Source organism: Glycine max, chromosome 11, assembly GCF_000004515.6.
Source record: "Glycine max cultivar Williams 82 chromosome 11, Glycine_max_v4.0, whole genome shotgun sequence".
Lineage (NCBI taxonomy): Eukaryota > Viridiplantae > Streptophyta > Magnoliopsida > Fabales > Fabaceae > Glycine > Glycine max.
In genome coordinates, this window is record NC_038247.2 from 10,444,463 (window position 1) to 10,464,774 (window position 20,312).

At 33.2% G+C, this 20,312-nt stretch overlaps 2 protein-coding genes across 3 annotated transcripts; both read left to right on the forward strand.

Moving 5' to 3' along the window:
• The first annotated feature begins 8,596 nt into the window (after positions 1-8,596).
• Positions 8,597-14,289, forward strand: LOC100806468 (ATP-dependent zinc metalloprotease FTSH 10, mitochondrial). Its single transcript, XM_003537937.5, has 8 exons — positions 8,597-8,920; positions 9,015-9,237; positions 9,336-9,407; positions 10,094-10,236; positions 10,994-11,461; positions 11,661-12,428; positions 13,239-13,466; positions 13,682-14,289. Exons 1-8 carry the CDS (start codon positions 8,870-8,872, stop codon positions 14,159-14,161), a joined length of 2,433 nt encoding a protein of 810 aa, XP_003537985.1. The 5' UTR covers positions 8,597-8,869; the 3' UTR covers positions 14,162-14,289.
• Positions 14,290-16,033: 1,744 nt separating this feature from the next.
• LOC100807005 (uncharacterized protein C24B11.05) lies at positions 16,034-19,952 on the forward strand. Of its 2 annotated transcripts, none has more exons than XM_003537938.4 (9): positions 16,034-16,230; positions 16,652-16,733; positions 16,833-16,898; positions 17,149-17,246; positions 17,356-17,393; positions 17,979-18,069; positions 18,183-18,482; positions 19,141-19,206; positions 19,577-19,952. In XM_003537938.4, the coding sequence occupies exons 2-9, from the start codon at positions 16,673-16,675 to the stop codon at positions 19,721-19,723; spliced, it is 867 nt and encodes a 288-aa protein (XP_003537986.1). In that variant the 5' UTR covers positions 16,034-16,230; positions 16,652-16,672; the 3' UTR covers positions 19,724-19,952. The 2 variants fall into 2 exon arrangements, with proteins under 2 accessions (XP_003537986.1, XP_040862659.1); XM_041006725.1 differs by having other exon boundaries at positions 16,053-16,241; positions 16,602-16,733.
• Positions 19,953-20,312: the final 360 nt, after the last annotated feature.

Consider the following 20,312-nt stretch of genomic DNA (forward strand, 5'->3'; position numbering starts at 1 on the left):
TTGCCATGTGCCTATGAATCCATACCTGATATCTCCAATAAATAAATTAACCAATTCAACAATAAGGGGTGTTATTAAATCCTAAAATATACTTTGCAGTGCTTGTGTTTGTCACGAAATTATTGGCTGTATCGACTTGTAGGTTCTGCAAAGTGATGCATATTTTCTTTAGAGTGGAAAATTTTGGAACCTATATCTATCTCTACATCAAAGGTAGAAGGGAGAAAAAAGACGCTTTAGCAACCAATCGGGAAGCAGATTAAAGGCTTATGTTATTGCCGTGATCATAAATTGATTGACCATATCAGCCACTTGGCAATAATATTACAAATTATTATTATTTTTGGGTGAACTTGGGTTAAAGACTATTTCATTAAAATATTGATATTCATTTAAGAATTTGACACTCTAATTTCTTCCGACAAATATTTTTTCACAAGCACTTATCAGAAATCAAATCATTTTTAATCACATACTTAAAGAATAATAATATTTATGAAACATGTCATACTAGTTAAATAATATTACAAATTAAAAAAAACTGTGAAAATGAAAATATTGTTTGAGAAGTTTGTTGTCTTCATTTGCATCGTATCATATATATGTAGCGAATTTCGAAACCGTTTTCATCAATGACAATAATTGACAAACAATAGTCACGTTCAAACCAATAAGACATGGATCATGAACAACAATAGTGCTCTTAAGATACTCTCCTTATGTCTTCGACTATAATATGGGTATTGCTCATCAGTGTCAAGGTTGAATGTTCATCCATCCATGTGCACATTTTCTGCAGAAAGAAGAAGAGCATCTTGAGCAAATTGGGCACTCACTAGTTTTGTGAAGTGATACAGATTTGGAAGGTCCAGCATTGGTAATATTGGTGTACAAACTACAATGGACTATTATAATAAATAATTCTCATTTTGGAACCGTACAAGAGGTTGTCTCCTAGAGAAAAGAAAAAATGAGAGCTTATAAGGGACAGGGTTTCCTTATTAGTCCGAAAGCTACTGTATCAATCAAAAGCACAAATTTTCCATTTCCAAATTCTTGCCCAGCTAACACAGTCTAACACCACAGGTGAAAAGTATATAGGAACGGAGAAAGTGGAGAAAAAAGCATAAGACATGTCTTTGTTTAAAGTGATTAATAAAACTAATGTTTATAATATGATGAGTAAGTATATATAGGTAGGTATCTGATGTGTATACATAATATTTAATTAGCTCATTATAACATCGAATCTCATCAAGCATTTTTTATGATCACTCTATGAACCTTTTTTTTATAGACTACACAGTCCCACTGCAACCAACTTTCTTTCTTCTCTCCTATCGGCATTCACCTTTTCCATTCTCTCTCTCTCTTTCACACACAAACACATACTGTCCCATAGCTAATTCTAGATATTACAGTTCCTTTGTTTTTCATGGATGAAAAGGGGAAGGTGTGGAAGAAGGAAGCAGGTTCAAGCAAATCATCATTGTTCTCAAGGAGTTGCTCAACAAGAGGCTCTTCTTCTAATTCTTCTTCAAACTCCCCTCTCTTGATCAGGAGCTTATCCCAAAAGAGTTCCTCCACTAGCTCCAAAACCACTAATATTCCTAGGAGCTTCTCACAGAAGAACCCCTCCATTGGTAAGAAATGCACCAGCATAGCAAAGGAACACAGAGCCAGATTTTACATCATGAGGAGGTGTGTGGCCATGTTAGTTTGCTGGCACAAGCATGGGGATTCTTGAAGGAATCTCCTCAGATCCCCTTTTCATTATAGTAGCAAAATGCTGAAGGGATCTGTTTTGTTTTTTTTTTTTTCTTTTTGAAATATATTAGTTTTGTAATTACCAATTACATAAGGTGAGTCATAACTTAATTATAAGATTGATTTACTCATTGCTTAAAATATATGTGTTGTCTATATATATACACAAACAAACACACTCCACGTAAGTATTATTAGTCAATCTTCACTCTCCGCACTTCTAATCTTGAATTTATCTTTTTTGTTTGTTTGAGATTATTGTTAAACAACGACAACTAAACTAAAACCATGCTTCCCTGTCACCTCTCTCTCTCTCTCTCTCTCTATATATATATATATATATATATATATATATATATTTATATATATTTCTCTTTCACTATATTTGTGTCTCAAGGTCAGCTAGCCAACATATTTATTCAAATATGACAATATTTCCTTCTCGCACAAATCACTCCTCGCATTCCGCATCAAATGTGAGACACATAACCATGGTGAGCATTGGGAAAAACTCAATTAATAGCATTTTTCATTGCAATATCATCATTGGTAATAACCAAAGAAGGAGCTTTATCTTTCTTTGCCTCCACCCTGCTCCAATAACCATACGTATGTTTCTTCAGTTTTATTAGTTACAAGAGCAGTTACAAACACTATGGTATTGTTATGATAGTTGACACCGGAGAAAATCACAAATGGACAAAGATATTTGTTCTTCTTGCATGTAGCATCAAATGCAAGGACATCCCCAAAAATCTTATAACTCATTTGACTCTTCCCATCAAACCAAAATAGATGTTGCAACCAATTACAACCATCCATGTGTACGATACATGCAACAAGTGGTCTTTCAAACCCATCACACGAAAATATTTCGTCGCTCCATTAACGTCAGATGAGTATTGATGTCTTTGCCTTGAAGACTAATTATATATATCCTTGATTAATTAATTATTAAATTAAATATAATTAATTAATTAATTTTAATGAAACATTAAAAAAATTAATAATATTAAGAAATAGGAAAATAAGTATATATTTAATTTTTATTTATGATTAAATATTAAAGAAATAAAAAATTCATAAATTAGATATTAAAAAAATTGAAAAACATTAATGTCAAAGAAAAATTAAATTTCATTATTGTTGTGACTATAACGTTTTCAATTATACTCTACTAAATCGATTTGAAGTTGTTGATAAATTTCTTTTGTATGAATAACGCGTCTTCTTTGCAAGTATGTAGCAAAGTCAGGAAGAGAACCTTGAATTTTTGCATGCCCAGATTATTTTTTGACATCGTGATTTTAATTGATTAACTGTTCTTTCGTAGAGTTCACCTCGAAATTTGTTATAATTTTTCATAACTCTAAACCAAAACGCTTCTTTTCCTTGATCAACACCAACAATTGGATCAATTGAGATGTTGAGTCATGAACTAATGAGGCATGTATATTCTTCAACTGCAGAGGCGACTCAAGGCTTCCTTTTTGTCGAAGACCCTCCTATTTCGTCAAGAGGGATCTCATCTAGTCCAATTTGGGTAGAAAATTATGGAAATCGCGAACCAACGTCATCATTTGAAACCATTGTAGGATTGTTTGCTGGGACTGAAGAAAATATTTGCAAACTTTGAGAATTAACGGTAGAAGAGGTTTGAGTGTTTGACATAAAATAATTTGGTGGTGGTGGTAAAAAAAGGAGGGGGAAAAAAGAGGACGATTTTGTGAATTTTAGGTCGAAGGAGACATGTTATAATTTTGTAAAAACTTTATATAATTTTGTCAATCAAATTGATTTGGATCCATTTAAAAAAAAATTAACTGGCCTTGAATTTGGGAAAAAAAAATAAAATGAGATTGAATATGGAAAAGAAATTAACTCAGATTGAATATGAAAAAAAAACTAACTGAGATTGAATTTGGAAAAAAAAATTAGCTAAGCTTGAATTTGGATACTAGAGGTTCACAAATGAAAAATGAGAATGTCAATTGGGTGTACAAATTGTTACTGTTTGAACCAATTTATACTATGCAAACCAATTTTTGACTGTTCATATTTTTTTTTCCGGTCATTGTACTATGTAAAGCATTTTTTCCAACCACTGTACTATGTCATTCGCGTTTTCTTCTCCAAATTTTTGAATGTTACTGTGTACACAGGAACGGTCATTGTGTACCATTTTCAATCCTATGGCTTTCCCTTAATGCCCACTTTTCTTTCTTTTTCTTTTTTTCTCACTTTTTCCTCCTCCCTCTGTTCCGTCTCTTCATCTCCCATGCTCCATCTCCTTCCCCACTCATATTTTTCCCGTTTTTCCTCCTCCTCTCTCAACATCTTCATCTCCCACGATCATTGTGTTTACAACTCATTTTTCCTTTGAAAGCTTCAAGAAACGAAAACTGAAGTTTTGAGTTATAAAAGATTGTTTAAAGCTCATTGTTCAAAGTGAGAACACAAGGTGGGTATATATAGAGAAAATAGTTATAACCGCCTGTAATTAATTAAATTGGCAATGTAATTGATTATCGAGAGAGAGTAATCAATTAGATTCTTTTTTTAATCGATTAAAGTGTTATTCTCCAAACCTGGAAAGCATTCAAGAACAATGTCATTGATTGCAATCTAGGTTTAGTCGATAAAAGTGTTCTTGATTACTTTTAGGAACACTTTTAAGAACGATGCAATTGATTACTATATCCTCGTAATAGATTAAACCAAAGATTCAAGAAAAAGGAACATGGTCTAAAGAAGAATTGTGTAACCAATTACAGATATATGATAATTGATTAAACCAAAACTATGATCTCTTTACATGTTTCTAAAAGACTTGTGTAATCAATTATAAATAGTGGTAATCGATTAAAACAAAGAGTTATGTAACACTGAAGATGTTTCTTGCCTTAGATACTATCTTCCTACTTCTATATGATGATGCATGATGTACACACACACAAACTAAGAATAAAAGCATGTACACATAGATAAACTAAGACTAAAAACAATAATTAATACACATGTCACTCAACAAAGAGTTGGGCATATAAAAAATCAAAACTCTTCAGAGCTTGATCTTCATGTTGCTCCCCCTATCTTTAACAAGTACTAAAGTGAAACATAAAAAAATATCGGGTACTTAGATAAAAAAATGAATATTAGGTAGTAAAATGAAAATGGTATATTTTTCAGGTATGAAAAACATATTTAAGTCTATTTTAAATCATTCTAGAAAATAAATAAATATTTTCTTATAAATTTTAATGTTTATATATTTATTTGATTTTGGCCCCTGCAACCATTGAATCCTGGGTCTGCCCCTGAATACAAAAAAACAAAATAATTCAAGAAAGAAAAAAAAGATAAATGTAAGTAATGATATGATGGAAAATGAAGAAAGATATAAAAAGAAAAAAAATAGTGGAAGATGAAAAAAATAGATATATGTTAAATATTTTCCTTTTATCTATTTTTCCCTTTTCCTTCTTATACATCTTTCCTATCTTCGAGTTCGAGGTGTATATACCATGTGAAAGAAAAAAAATTATATGACAAATATATTGTGTCTATGTCTTCTTGTCTAGGTCTCATGTTTGTTTTTGGCAATTTACCTCCTAAAGCCTCATTCTTCCTATATCTTCTATGCCACCAAAATGTGTTGCATTATTCCTGTTCCACTCAAGATGGATATTTCCCTCTAACATGATTTATTCCATATTCAAGGATAAACCATAATTCGAATCCTGAACCACTTGATTAAGAAATACAAATTGTTACTATTTGCATCAACTGTTGTTACTTGTTAGTCATTCCACTACATTATTCCAATTAAAAATGAGAAAGTATTAAACAAATTCACTATTATGAGAAGATTACGAAGTCTATTAAACTTTTCACTATTGAGGATGACAATTATAATTTAAAATTAATTTTTTTATCTTTTTTAATAAATATCTATACCTATCCACGAATACCCATGCATGTATAAGGTGAATATTTATCTGGAAGGCCAAGTATTGCATAACTATTATCCATGTTTGTCCCACCTCGTTCTTATCCCTACTAATAAACAATAGGCCCAAGTTAAGTTAGGCTACAAATTAAAACTTTTGAAATCTTATTTAATTAAAAAAAATAGATTTAGGTCATTTAAAAAAATCTTTAGCTTATCGAAAATGTCAAGAAAACGAGCAAAATATCGCTCATTGTCTTTCTTGGATAACACCAAGGGATATGGAACTTTCTTTGTTGGAACTGATGATATCTCCTTCTTAACCTCTCGAGCTAACTGACTCTTGGTCTTGGTCTTAGTGGTTGAGACCTCATCACTATTCTCCTTAATCTCATTTTTTTCTTTTTCACTCTCTTCTCTATTTTTCTCCTCTCATTCCTCATCACTCACACCCTCCTCAATTCTCTTTCTGTTCTCGGCACTTTCCCTCCTAGTGAAAATTACCTTGCACTCCTTCTTGGGATTCTTTTTTGTGTTGGTCAAAACACTGCCGGTGGATGTTTCAGCCAATTTCTAATTAGCCTACTTGTACCTCCAAATTCCTAATGATGAACTCAGTGCTTTTGTGATTTGATAGAGAAACTTGCATGAACTGAGTCAGCGTGTCTTCCAGCTTAGTGGTTCTCTTATACAAATCAAGTCCTTGATTGAGAGACCGATTAGATGGAACTCCTTGATTGAAGTTATTCCCGGGGTAGGATCTCCAATATTAAGTACAAGTAGGCCCTCCTTGATTGTATCCTAGAGGCCCTCCTTGATAGAATCCTTGACAACTCGGACTGACCATGTAGTTGACTTCTTTGGATTTATCATCTTGTGCCATGCACATGCCAAACTTATGGGCCCTACCACAAATGTTGCATCCCCCAATTTGCATGACTAGAGATGGAGGAGGATGCATTGCATGCAACTATTAAGGGAGCTTACTCAGAGTTTATGTGAGGGTCTCTAATGGCCAGAAGCTTGTTTTGAGCTAACATAGCATCTTGAGAAATAAGCTCAATAAGGCTCTTCTTTGTGGGTGTGTAGGCTCGACCATGAAGGATGGCGTGATCACTGGCTGCTATAGTCTCTATCAGCTCCATGGCCTGAAGTCTTCAATTTAATCTTCCCACTGTCGGAGGCATCGAGGAGCTGCTTGGAATGAGGTCACAAGCTATAATTGAATATGTTGAGTTGAACTAGCTCACTAAACTCATGTGTAGAAGTCTTCTGGAGCAACCCATGAAAGCGGTCAAGTGCTTCACTCAGTGATTCATTAGGGAATTGGTGGAAATATGAGATTTCCACTTTTCTCTCAGCAGTCTTGGACTCTAGAAAGTACTTCTTTAGGAATTTCTCCACTACCTCTTCCCATGTCCGCAGGTTATACACCTTGAACAAATGAAACCATCTTTTTGCTTCATCGGCCAAGGAGAAAAAGAATAGATTACGGCGGATGACATCTTCTGGAACTCCCGCTATCTTTACCTATAGCATATCTCAATGTATATGGTAAGGTGCGCGTACGAGTCTTCATTCGGTAAGCCATGGAATAAATTCCCTTGGATCAATTGGATGAAAGAATGTGGGTAAGTAATGTTGGCCGCCTGGATTAAAATTTTGTACGAGTTTCTTACAAGTGACATGACATTATGAATATTGCAAAAAGAATTATGAGGATCACAATAAGATGATTAAGAAACTCATATAAAAAATTCGTACTAAAGATACTCTAAGCATGATCCATCACTAATAATTGAAACTAACTTTTAGTTATTCCTTATGGTCTCAAATAAAAAAAATATGATACACTAATTTTTAAAAAATTAATTATATATTTAATTGTATCAATTTTAATTAAACATTGTTTTTTTTTTCAACTTATTCTTTATTAAAATTTGATATCAAGAACAAAAAATAATAATTAAAACTACCACCTTAATTAAATAAAAAATATGTTAGAAATACTAACATTAAATAAGGTAAATTGAATTAGCATTTTATTATATTTGAGAAAAAAAGTATTTTTTTATATATTTGAGACGAGCGAAAGTTTTATTATTGCGTCAAGCACTGAATTTTGTTAATGCTGACTTAGAGCAGAGATGTTGGCCTATTTTACTGGTTAAGTAGCATAATATTACACAGCTCTTTTGTCAAAAAAATTAGAATTAAAATTAAGATTCATTAGAATTACAATAATCTTTAATTTTAATTTATTTTATAAAATTTATTTTAAAATTGATATAGTAAATTAAGATTCAAAATCTAAAATTTAAATGAAAATTATATCCATTTAATAATATTTGAAAGAAATAAAAATCTGTAAAAATATATGCTCAATGTAAGAGAGATCGATAATATAATTTTTTTTATTATGTTATTGGTATAAAGTATTTATTAATTTTATTGATAATTATTTTCCGTCAAAGAACATAGTTATATTTATCTTTGGTGAAGTCTCCCTTTCTAACTATTTTTTTTTACCCAGATTATAAACAAAAATATTTTATTTCTTATACGTACCTAGGAAGAAATTTACCAGAACAAAACTTAAATAATTCTATAATTATAGTATAAAAATAATTATTACCACAAAATGCACAAAAGAACGTGATATATATTTTTATTATTATAGATTATAAACCCTAGATAATAGATTTCAGTTTATTTGGCACAAAGTAATTGTTTTTTTTCCTTCTTCTTTACTGATAACATTTTTGGAGGAAAAACCTGTGGGCTTGTACCGTGTTTGCCAAGAAATTTTTCAGAAAACAACACCAAGGCCCAAGCCAACGTGCGCATTTGTTAACCTCAATCTCAAAAGCATCATAGTTTTATTTGTGTTATAAAGAGACGGCGACGTCGTATCCTCTCAGCCAAACACAGCTAGTAGTTCGCACAAATTATGTTTCGCACAAATTATGTTTTTTCATTTTGTTCTCTCTGATGACGACGACAACAACAAAAACACCAACCTTTTTATCGTTTCACTTGTTTCCCATATTTCTTAGCTTCAGATCTATTCGATTCACTCTTTTTTTTCTTTAAATTATTTTTACTTCAACTTAGTTATCATTGTTTCGCACGCTTTTTGTTACCTCCAAAAGCATGATTTTTTCAAGGATTGCGCGCTCCGTTTCGCGTTCGCCTCGCGCTAGAGTATGTTTTTTTTTCCCCTTCAATTCAATTCATTTTCTTACATAAGAGATCATAAAGGGGCTAACTTTGATGCTGCTTTTTATTGGGGTGATAGAATTTTTTGCACGGTGATGGGAGATTGGGAACCCATGTCGGAGTGCCACGGACGAATGCGTATTCTGAAGGAGCCGAGAGGGTATTAGGATTTGCTAGGGGCTACGTGTCTTCTGCCAGAGCTCTTAGTAATGGCTTCGTTTCCAATTTGCCTGATTTTAAATCTGTTGCAGCAAACCCTAGGATTCGCCGATTGTTTTGCAGCGAAGCTCCGAAGAAGAAGAGTGAGTTTTATTCGGAGCTGCTTTGTTTAATTTGGTTTTCGGCTTACTGTGCTGCTCTTTAGTTAGCGTTTTGATTGGTATTTTTCGGTTTTTGGCAGATTATAAGAACTTCTATCCCAAGGAAAAGAAGGAAGTTCCGAAGGGAAACGACAAGAAACATGAGTCCAAAGGTAAAAGAAGAATCTTTTGTGCACACCCTATTTTTTTTTTTTTTTCTGAATTAGGAAGCTTTCATGGCAAATTGTTGGAATATGGTGGTGACTACTGGTGTAATGAGTAAACTGGAGTGATGTCTTTCTTGTAATTTATATGTTGTACAAGTGTTGTGTATAATAATTGACTAACTAGTAGTTTTGTGTGTGTTGCTTTGTATATGCTTGAGGGAGGTTTTGTTAGTCTTTACTTGCTATGATTTTCTTTCGCTTTGTAACTTGTTGAGTTGGTTTGCTTGCCTTATGTTAGGCTAGATTTTTTTTTTTGTAGTGTCGAGCTATTGTTTTATTGCGTTTAATTTGATGCCTGAACTTCCTTTATGTTGGGAAGTTGGAGAATCTGGTAGGAATCAATTCTTCTTGCCCTCGGCCAGGGTTCTATTTTCTGTTGAGTTCAAACTTCAATTACAACCTTACTGTGGATTGGGCATTTTGGATTTTGAAACTTAACTTCCAATCCCAAAATAAGTTCTCTCTCTCTCTCTCTCTCTCTCTCTCTCTCTCTCAGTGGGCTGCAATGATTTACTTGTGTGGATCTGTATGGTTGTTACTTGTTTTTCAAGAATTAATCATGCCTGCATTCCAGTTTATTGCAAGGGGTACCATTAACAACTTTTGATGACCAATTCTCCTTTTAACTTCAGATAATTCACATGCAAACACCGAGAATAGTGGAAATTTTAAGGAAGCTTTCATGAAGCAAGTTCAAAATCTAATCACGCCATTATTATTGGGGATGGGGCTATTTCTTACATCCTTTTCGTTTGGTCATCGTGAACAAGAGGAGGTAAGCACAACTTCTTTTTATTACCATGGCTAGTCTTTGTTTTTGTGGGCGAGAAGTTGGGTTGAGAACTCAATATATGGAATTATGAACATCTGCATTCTATATGATGAAGATGGATGCAATGGTTTCAAATGCTTGAGAAATGAACATTCTACTGTTTGATTCCTCTCTTATCATGATCCTCTTGATGAAGGGGAAAAATGGAAATATAAGAGAGATTACAAGAAATAAGATTTGAGTTCTGTATTGTGCAATATACTACTATAGTTGCTGAGACCTTCATCGAGTACTTTCTTAGGTATCGCTCTGTTATTTCGTTTCTTCTTCCTTTCCCTCTGTGTGCATGTGCCTATGTGATTTGCACTACACTCCATCCCCTTCTTTTTGAAGTATTTTATAATTGATAAAATATAATTGAAAATATGTGTATATCTGTGTGATGAACTTTATGCTGCTTCAATTGACTGCTTAGATTGTAGCTCCATTAAACAAGAGTTCTTTTAGGATAGGCTTTTATACCCCATTGCTTTCTAGCATCTGGTTGCAAGTCTTAAACAGCTTGGTTTTTGAAAAATACTTGATATTTTCTAGATCTTACTTGTTCAGAGGGTGTCTTTGCATTATAATTAGGATGTGAATGCAAATCACGTGCCTTATACCAGCAAGGTACCTGTTCGTCTGTGTCTGGTTTTATATGGTTTCTTTTATTTCATTGTTATCATCTTTCTGACGTGGATCAGAATTTGATTCTTTGCAGATCAGCTTTCAGGAGTTTAAAAACAAGCTTTTGGAACCAGGATTAGTAGACCATATTGTTGTCTCAGATAAATCAGTTGCCAAAGTATATGTAAGGAACACTCCCCGCAACCAAATAGATAATGAAGTAGTCCAAGAGACCCTACCTGCAAAGGGATCTGGAGGCCAGTATAAATATTATTTCAATATTGGAAGTGTTGAGTCTTTTGAGGGGAAGCTAGAGGAAGCGCAAGAAGCTCTGGGCATTGACTCTCATGATTTTGTGCCTGTAACATATTCTGAGAGGTCTACATTCCAGGAAATGACGAAGGTTGCTCTAACACTGTTGTTTTTGTTATCTATCGGGCTTATGGGGGCGAGAATGCAAGGTCAACTTGGTTTTGGTGGCAGTGGCGGCAGTAAGGGTGCACGTGGAATATTCAACATAGGAAAAGCCCATACTAAAGTAGACAAAAATGCCAAAAACAAGGTTAGGAGATTTCTTTTTCTTCTATCAATGAGATGGCTGCTGTTTTTTGTGTTTGTTTTAATAGCGTGTTCCCCACTTGCTGTTGTTATCTTTCCAGTTTTGGTTATTTCCTCCTGGCAGGAGTGCTGCTAAATAACTTGACAATAAGTTCATTTAAGAGACAATATTTATCTTCTTTTTTTTGTTTCATTTTGTTCAGGTCTATTTTAAAGATGTTGCTGGTTGTGATGAGGCGAAGCAAGAAATTATGGAGTTTGTCCACTTCCTCAAGAACCCAAAGAAATATGAAGAACTCGGTGCAAAGATTCCAAAAGGTGCTCTCTTGGCCGGTCCTCCAGGCACAGGAAAAACCCTTTTAGCAAAAGCTACAGCAGGGGAGTCTGGTGTACCCTTTCTTTGTTTATCTGGTTCTGATTTCATGGAAATGTTTGTTGGTGTTGGACCATCTAGGGTGAGAAACTTGTTTCAGGAAGCAAGACAGTGTTCACCTAGTATCATATTTATTGATGAGATTGATGCAATTGGTCGATCAAGGGGGCGTGGTGGTTTTTCTGGTGCAAATGATGAACGTGAAAGTACTTTAAATCAGCTGTTGGTGGAGATGGATGGTTTTGGAACCACTTCTGGAGTTGTTGTGTTGGCAGGAACAAATAGGCCTGATATCTTAGACAAAGCTCTTCTTAGGCCTGGGCGATTTGACCGCCAGATAACAATTGACAAACCTGATATTAAAGGTCGTGACCAGATATTTCAGATCTACTTGAAGAAAATCAAACTTGATCACGAGCCTTCATATTATTCTCAAAGGCTTGCAGCCCTTACACCTGGATTTGCTGGAGCAGACATTGCTAATGTCTGCAATGAAGCTGCTCTGATTGCTGCAAGAGGTGAAGGAACACAAGTGACAAAGGAACATTTTGAGGCAGCCATTGATAGGATCATTGGTGGCTTGGAAAAGAGGAACAGGGTATGTCTTTTTAAGTTTTATATTACTAGTAGGTAGGCTTGTGAGATGGGAGGGTTGGAGCTGGGTGTTTTTTACTCTGCATATCATAGGAAGTTATAGCCTTCATTTTTCTCATATTTCTTACCTGTCATTATCGTTGGAGCAAAATGATGTTTTAGTATAAAATATAGTTTAGTTGTTTTAATACATTAATTACACATGATTGATAAATTTCAACTCGAGAATGAAAATGTTTGCCTTTACCCACAAGTTACAGTGGATATATGTAATAGCAAAACAAGGAATGTGGAGAAAAAATTAGGGGTTCAGTTTTGTTAAATATTTTTTTAATGTAATTATTCAATTACATATATAATCCTATACATTTTATTTGTTTATGTAATAAACATGCTAATGAAATGGCATTTCTAGAACTTCGAGACAGAAAAGGTGAATTAAATATGGTTAGGGGTTCTCTTAATTCATAGGGAAGATACTCTGATTTCCTTCCCACTATAGGGTGTGAAAAAGCTTTTCTTATCTCCTGAAATAAGACATTTCACAGAAAACTTATCCAGCCAAAGTTGGCCTTAATGAATGTGAGCAATATGATGGAAGCTGAATCTTCCATGTATCAACCTTTCATTTTTATGTCTGAAAGGACCATACGTTATACTCAGTATGTTTTAGTCTATTCGTATCTAATGTGCAGAAATAGTTGATATGCCACGTTAAATTAAAAAAGTTGAACTAACTGAGTTTTGGAACCCTCTCTCTCCACCTTTTCCACTACTAGTTAGAGTTTCTCTAACACGTATGTTTCTTAACCAGGTAATAAGCAAGCTGGAAAGGCGTACTGTTGCCTACCATGAAGCAGGCCATGCTGTTGCAGGTTGGTTCTTGGAACATGCCGAGCCCTTGTTGAAAGTAACTATTGTTCCACGTGGCACCGCCTCTCTTGGGTTTGCTCAATATGTTCCCAGTGAGAACCTTCTCATGACAAAGGAGCAGCTTTTTGATATGACTTGTATGGCACTTGGTGGTCGGGCTTCTGAGCAGGTGGTCTTGGCATTTCCTTCTTTTATGTTTACCTTTTTCTCCTGTTTTTCTTTTATATTCTTTGCTGTATGGCTAGATCTTTCTGTTGAAAGAATGTAATGTATTTCGGTGCACTTATGTTTTTCAGTTGTAAATGTTATTTTCCTTATCTGCGGTTTGATACTTCCCAAACTTCAAAGGCATGAAAATGATATTTCCCTTCATTGCCACTGCAGGTTCTTATAGGGAGAATCTCAACAGGAGCACAAAATGACTTGGAAAAAGTGACCAAGATGACGTATGCCCAAGTAGCAGTTTATGGTTTTAGCGACAAAGTGGGGCTCCTCTCCTTCCCTCCAACTGAGGGCTCATATGAGATTTCCAAACCATACAGCAGCAAAACTGCTGCAATCATCGATAACGAAGTGCGTGATTGGGTGAACAAAGCATATGAACATACGGTTCAGCTAATCAAGGAACACAAGGAGCAAGTGGCTCAAATTGCAGAGTTGCTGCTTGAAAAAGAAGTACTTCACCAGGACGACTTGCTTCGAGTTTTGGGCGAGCGGCCGTTCAAGGTCACTGAACCCACCAATTATGATAGATTTAAGCAAGGTTTTATAGAGGAAGAGGAAAAGGTTGCAGAAAGCACCATAGATACGCCGGAGAAAGGTGGTGGGTCTTCACCTTTAGAGCCCCAGGTTGTTCCCGCATAGATATAGTTGTTTAATTTGTGTTTGTTATTGTACATGGCTTTCATCTTTTTTCAATTTGCTGACAGAGGGACAAACAAAACGCATATGATAACCGCTAAATAAGAATTATTCGTTTCTGATTTTTCTTATATGAATATACCATAGACTGGCCAATCCCAATACTATTTTCAGTTGGTCGAGCCTTGTTACTCTGTTACATTCAAATTTTTATTGATTTTTAAGATTGTAATCGTGTATTATTTTAATTTTATTAAAGTTTATTTATTTTAATTTTAGTGTTGTTTAACAATAAAGTAGAAAAAGTAAATGAATACTTTTTTTTTTTATAAACTTGAGAACTAAATGAAAATGTTAAAAAAGATATACTAACGACGACGATGGTCTCAAACTTAATATCAGCTTTTTTGGTTGTAAAATTCATTACCAAAGTTTACTCGTATCAAAATGAAAAATTTTAAGTTTGCTGCAACAAAACTAGTGGCACGTCATCAGTGACTGCAAAAACGAGTACATTTAGTAGTTATACCAAAGCCTCATGCTTTAAAAATTCAATTACAACAAATTAAATAAGTAGAACGTTAATATTATGCTTAAAAAGTAGAAAAGGTATTATTCTTGTCTTGTTCTCCTCGTTACAATTAAGTAAATTTTCAACTGTATGACTAAAGTGATAATTCTATTATCGATTTTTTTAAAAGGATAATCCTATTGTTGATTGTCTTAATAAAATTATACTTTATATTTTGGTCTAATTCTTTTGTATTTGGTTACAATTAAGTAAGTAATCGTCAACAACATGATTAAAGTGGTAATCTGTATGATTTGATTTTTTTAATAAAATTATACTTTTTTCTTTTAGAGTTCCGCATCACGTTGATTATTAAAATAAAAATATATACATACGCTTCCTCTCTCCTTATTTTAATTCACAATCACCATTTACATCACGTGGATCATTAAAACTTGGAAATGAAAATAAATATACATATTTTATTTTACTACTTTTTGCTTTTTTATTTTATTGTTAAAACCTGAAAGTAAAGTTGACAAAATAAAATGAGAATAATTTGAATGTACTGTCACTCTGTCAGTATAGAAAATTATATACAGTAAACTAATTAGAAATTATTATTAATATGATTCTAAGAATAATTATTATGAATGTCAATATATTTATTATGCATCATGCATGAAAATTTTTAGCCGAATAATGGTATAAAAATTCTTTAGATTATTAATACATACATTATTTTCTCAATAAAAAATGAGTCACCTCATGATTGGATAAAGAATATTATATATATATATATATATATATATATATATATATATATATATGAGTCATTAAATATTTTTTTATTTATTATTTTCTTCAATATTAAGTACATTCTTGATTAAAAAAATGATAAGAAAACTTGATAAAAACATATAACATTACTCGATATTCAATATGGAAGTGAAGAACGTGTCAAAAGGTGACAAGATTGGACGATAAAAGTTAGAAAAGGGATGGCTTGAGAAAAAATATTATTATTGGATTTTTTTTCCGGTTGCCTAGATCTTTAATGCACAATCTTATAAAAAATTTAATTCTAACTTAATTTCAAAAATTAACTGATAATTATTTACTATTTATATATTTTATCTTGATTTTGACCACCTAAAATTTAGATTTTTTTTTAATATACTTCTTCACATCTAATATTTTTGAGTTTAATTGAATGGATAATATGATAGATAATTTTGATGAATCTAAATTTTAATGTCATTTTTATATGTAAATTTAAATCTAACTATCCTCAGAAAGTAATTCATAGAATAAGAATTATCCACCATTAATATATTTAATCACACTATACCTACGTACGACTTCGATTTTTTTCAATCCTTAAAAACGCACCTACAGCAAACGCGATTCTGTATTCATTCCCCTCAACGCTGTTTTCTTTTCTATTCAAACTCTCGCCGCTTCCCTCATTTCCTCATTCTCTTTCTTTCGTTCTTCTTCTTCTTCTTCTTCCTGAGCTGTCCATTGCATCTTCCTCTCTCGCTTTCGCTCTCAGCTAACAGTAATTTCACATTCTCTCTTCCGTTTATGAATCTGCTTCGCGTTTACTTTAACATCACCAAACTCTGCTCGATCCCCACTTCTGTTTTCTCCATAAAAATTGAAACTTTTTCGTTTTCAACCGTTGCCCTTTGTTTCTGAAACTTTTTATTTGCAACGGCTTAGTTTTCTCCCCCCTTAACTTCCATGTTAATTTTGTTATTATCACTTTTTAATCTGCATTTTTATTTTTATTTTTTCGGACATGGATTTGACTTGAATGTTAAATTTTGATTTTTTATTCCTTTGTGGTAGTAAAACACATTTTTCAGACATTTTTTTTTGTTATTTGGCTGTTTCATTTCATGTTTCTGTGGGGGGGGGGGGGTTGTTTTATTTTTCGCTGTCTCACTGTGGTTTTGACATTTTGTAAATTTAATTAGGTCTAAGAAATTCAGGTCAAAATGGAAGACGGGCATAAGTTCCAGGAAGTTCCAAAGCCAAAATATGATTGTCTTTTATTTGGTAAGCTTTCACGATCCGTGCTGAATTTGTTCTCTCTTACTTTGCTTTATTGTTCTATGCTATATATATGCTTAACTTTTTTTAAAAAATTAATTTCAGATCTTGATGACACCCTTTATCCTTATAGTTCTGGAGTCTCAGTGCAAATAGCAAAAAATATTGATGGTAATGAATTTACCAGGCAATTATCTCTATCTCTCGCTTTCTATGTTTTATCTTTTTCATATACATACGTCTCAAGAATATGCTGCAAAATTAAAGGGGATAACAAAATGTTGTCCCATTTTCATATTCATAAAACATACCCTTTACCCAATACTGGCCTTCTATATGCGAGGGTTCAAACGTGGGTAACATTATCTGGTAACGAAGCGGAATTTAATTTTAAAAAAATGGGTTTATTTTAATATTGCAGAGTTTATGATTCAAAAGCTGGGGATGGAGGCTGCCAAAGTTGCCGAATTGAACTATCCATTATATAAGACTTATGGGACGACGATGGCTGGTTTAAGGGTATGATTTAATCAACCTTTAAATGAATTTTAATTCATTTCAAACATTTTTTTAAGGCAAAACCGATGTTCAACAAGGACCATCATTTTGTCTCTTGTTCTCTCACCAGGCAATTGGCTATGACTTTGACTATGATGACTTTAACAGGTAAATTGCCTCTACACATTTTTATTTTTTATTTTCTATTTTGGTCATTCATTTTGTTGGTTCTGCTCCCTGTTCCTCTACTAGTAGAACCTGCAAGATCAATACAAAAACAGAAAACACAGCAAAGCAACAAGCAAGGATCTACACCATGAGTTTATGTGGTTCAGCAATGTGCCTACATACATGAGAAATGACAGCTCATCATCATCACATTGATCATGAAACATTACAAGTTCAATACAAGCAGTAACTAGCTTGATCTCTCTTGGCAAAACCTCCCTCAATCTCCTAGCTCTCTTTCTGTTGAACTCTCTCTCTCTGTTTCTTTTCACAGAAAAAAAACTCTCAATGAATAACATGATCAAATATATATATACTCTAGTTGCTAGCTCTAGGAACAAAGACTATACTTTGGTACTAAGACCAATTCAGTTATGACAACTGAATTTAGTTATAATAACTGAATTCAGTTATGACAACATCACTAGAATCCTTCCCATTTGTGCCTTTAGTGATTTTGAGTCACATACCACACATTTCAATCAAGTTCAAACCATGTTAAATGAGTCATTTTGTTTTGAGCAGTTTTGTTCATGGGAGATTGCCATATGATGTGCTGCTGAAACCAGATCCTGTTCTCAGGGGCATTTTGCAAAGCCTGCCTGTTAGGAAACTTGTAAGTTTCTGTGTTATCTTTTAATGGTGAAATTATTACTTTAGAGAAGCCTCTCTTCAGTTCACTCTTGATGTATGTATGATGATATGCCTATTCTTGGTTTCCCTTTTCAGATTTTTACGAATGCTGACTCAAACCATGCGATTAGAGCGCTTAAAACCCTTGGACTGGAGGACTGCTTTGAAAGTATTATAAGCTTTGACACTCTGAATCCCTCCAACAACACCAATCCTTCTTATAATAAAGATGGCAGTGAATCCCGATCAACCACCTCCGAAATTTTTTACTTTTGTGAGTACATAAGACCGGCGGAATCTGATATGGTGCTTCCAAGGACCCCAGTTGTCTGTAAACCCTTTGATGATGCATTTGAAAATGCTTTCAAGTTAGCAGATATTGACCCACAAAGAACAGTAAGAATATGGACCCTTCCCTCATTTGTGTAGCCGTTCAAATTTGAGGACACACTTCCACAAAATAACTAATTATTTTCTTGATTCATACTAAATAACTAATTACTACACAAAATAACTAATTATTTTCTTGATTCATACTAAATAACTAATTACTAAGGTTGGTTTCACAATTGTTTTTAAAAGCTATTTGTTTTAAAATTATTTTCAATTTAATTGTTCTTAAAACTGAAAAAATATAAATAGGTATAGGCTGTTTCTGTTTTTTACTTTTGATTTTTAAAATCATGAAAAGAAGAAATCACGACAAACATATTCTCAAAATAAATTTAACAACCAAGTATTTATTTTATTTTCTCATCTCTAAATTTGTTTTTAAATTAATATTCTTGCCAAACATTTTTTGTCATTTTCTTTTGAAAAACAGTTCTTCAATATAGAATAATTTTAAAAATAAAAAACAGAACACAATCAAACTAACCCAAATATTTTATATTCACACGATGCTTTAGTCGTTAATAACCAAATTATGCAAAGAAAGGGCATTAGAGAAGCCTCCGCTATTGTTCTTACTAAAGCGATCATTTCCCTTTCTATCCTTCAGATTGTCTAATGGCATTATTTATTCACTTGTTTTTATTGCTTTTGCTTTTTTCAGTTGTTTTTTGATGACAGCATCCGCAACTTATTGACAGCCAAACGCTTGGGCCTCCACACAGTTGCAGTAAGTAATGAAATATTAGTCATAGGAACATATTTTAAGTTGCTTTTTTTTTTCATCCCTAAGAATCGAAAACAATGCCTGGCGAGTTACAACAACTCATGCATCCTGTTTAACCAACTGAGCTAGACTTCCTTGACATTTTAAGTTGCATTTGGATACACGCACACTTAGAATTTGAGCTTTCTAATTTTGATATAGTTAGTTGAATGGAACGACTTAAAGTATTCATATTCATTTGTTAATTAAACTCACGTGTTCTTATTCTTGCATTAGGTAGAAATATTTGTAAATTTTGACTGTGTGAGGTCTTTGTTTTTTCGCCCTTTGAAATACATACATTAGAATTAAAAGTAAAATGTGACGCATGCAGGTTGGTACATCTGTTCGTACCACCGGAGTGGATCATGCATTGGAGAGTATTCATAATATCAAGGAGGCATTCCCTGAGCTTTGGGATGCTGCTGACGAGAAGCATGAATTTGTGCAGTACAAGGTTGGAATTGAAGTAAAAGCTTAGCTTAGAATGTTTACCCCCAGGGTAGTTGGTGCTGCCTTGTACTGTTATTTAAATTCCATTCTACTGTATATTATAAATAGCCCTAGTTGGACGTGTGTTATGATATGTTTCTGTCTCAATCTTGGTGGATAAGTTCAATTTCATGTTGGGTCTGTTCCTGTTATTTTCATCGACATAAAATGTGACTCATGCGACATGATATATATAAAGTATATGAATCTGTATTCAATTTTTGGTCTTTCTTTCAATGTAACGATCTATGATAGATTGGAAGCATTGAGGTAGCGCAACTGCGTTTCTTCGATTTTAAGTTAGTTAAACCGTATAATATATATATATATATATATATATATATATATATATATATATATATATATATATTTACTTTATATATTTATTCACTTTAACAGTAGAGAATTTTCTAATACAGTTGTTAAAAACTCAATGTTCACTTAAATTTCCTTGAAACCGCTTTGCACATTATATTAAGCTTTTGGCTTGTAATGAAAATAGCAATTTGTCATATGATTTTCATGAGGTTATTTCAATATTCAATAATGATGTAATAATGGAAATGAAACACTAGACC

Excerpts from the sequence above, each read along its gene's own strand:
- LOC100806468 (XM_003537937.5), top strand. The coding sequence starts at position 8,870 with ATGATTTTTTCAAGGATTGCGCGCTCCGTTTCGCGTTCGCCTCGCGCT. Across the intron at positions 10,237-10,993 it reads GTCATCGTGAACAAGAGGAG|ATCAGCTTTCAGGAGTTTAA; the intron begins GTAAGCACAACT and ends GATTCTTTGCAG. Across the intron at positions 12,429-13,238 it reads GCTTGGAAAAGAGGAACAGG|GTAATAAGCAAGCTGGAAAG; the intron begins GTATGTCTTTTT and ends TTTCTTAACCAG.
- LOC100807005 (XM_003537938.4), top strand. The coding sequence starts at position 16,673 with ATGGAAGACGGGCATAAGTTCCAGGAAGTTCCAAAGCCAAAATATGAT. Across the intron at positions 17,394-17,978 it reads GACTATGATGACTTTAACAG|TTTTGTTCATGGGAGATTGC; the intron begins GTAAATTGCCTC and ends TGTTTTGAGCAG. Across the intron at positions 18,070-18,182 it reads GCCTGCCTGTTAGGAAACTT|ATTTTTACGAATGCTGACTC; the intron begins GTAAGTTTCTGT and ends TTCCCTTTTCAG.